This window comes from Galeopterus variegatus, unplaced genomic scaffold (assembly GCF_000696425.1).
Source record: "Galeopterus variegatus unplaced genomic scaffold, G_variegatus-3.0.2 Scaffold5918, whole genome shotgun sequence".
Taxonomy (NCBI): domain Eukaryota; kingdom Metazoa; phylum Chordata; class Mammalia; order Dermoptera; family Cynocephalidae; genus Galeopterus; species Galeopterus variegatus.
Window position 1 is genome coordinate 102540 of NW_007732029.1, and position 1103 is coordinate 103642.

The window sequence follows — 1103 nt, forward strand, 5'->3', positions numbered from 1 at the left end:
TTACTTTAGAAAATAGATTCTGCCCTGTAGAGACTGATTATTTTTGTTTTTGTTATCAGATCAGATCCAGGCTGTGAAGACATGAAAAGATAGTATTTGGAAACCTCAGCAATTTCTAATTCAAGGAATACATATAAGACAAATTGAATACTTTAAATTTTAAAAAATATATTTGTACATCTAAGAATACTTTATAATCTTCTGCTTGCATTTATGGACTCTGAATGAACTTTTTAAGAACACAGGACTTCAGATATGCTTATCTGGTTATTTTATGAAAACTACGTTTAACCTGAAAAGGGCTCCCTAGAAATTATCAACTTATTGGTAGGTGTCTACATTTGATTATAATTAGAATGTTTAAAAGTCAGAGTTATAAGCCATCTCAATATCCCATCATGATTGATATCTTTAATGTACTTTATTTTTTAAATTGTCTTTTTAAAAATTGAGTTTATGGTATGACTTTGAAGTATGAATTGTGCTTGTGAAAAAGAACTTTATTTATAAAGGACCATGGGTAATTAATATATATTAAATTTTACTATGTGTCACTATCAATTAAATATAAAATGAACCAACTAGTGTGTTTTGTTTATACTGGAAAGAATAATGCTGTGTTAATATGGTATTTGGTGTTGTACTGTTAAGCATTTGTAAATGATCTGAGACCAATTTATTCAATGTATATTGAACATCTCTGTGCCTACGAGTTAGACATAGTCCAGGCAATGGTGATATAAGGTAAATAAAACATATTCCTAATCTTCAGAGAACTTAAAATTTAATGAGGGAGAATTAAGAACATTTTCATACATAATATTTTATTCATACATATTCATACATAATTTTATTTCATTGGCTGAATGGAAATATTGCATCTTCAGATTAAGAGATATAAATGTGAGTTACTGTTTGACACTCTTCAATAATTATAACTGACTTCTTATATTTTCCTTTAAAATGCCTCTGATTTACTCTAGTACTTTGTTAAAACAAATTGTGACTCACTAAACTGTCTTTCCTAAGCATAAACTGCTACATAAATGTTCTTTAGAATTTTAGATATATCCCAGGTACACAGATCGTGTTACTTCTTACAA

At 28.0% G+C, this 1103-nt stretch overlaps 1 protein-coding gene across 1 annotated transcript in view; it reads left to right on the forward strand.

Annotated features, from left to right (window-relative positions):
* ARL6 (ADP-ribosylation factor-like 6) overlaps positions 1 to 581 on the forward strand; it is a 33440-nt gene extending 32859 nt beyond the window's left edge. Inside the window, exon 8 of the mRNA XM_008590193.1 lies at positions 60 to 581. Within this exon, the coding sequence (XP_008588415.1) occupies positions 60 to 85 (26 nt within the window). The 3' untranslated portion in view covers positions 86 to 581. The remainder of the gene's footprint in view (positions 1 to 59) is intronic.
* Positions 582 to 1103: the final 522 nt, after the last annotated feature.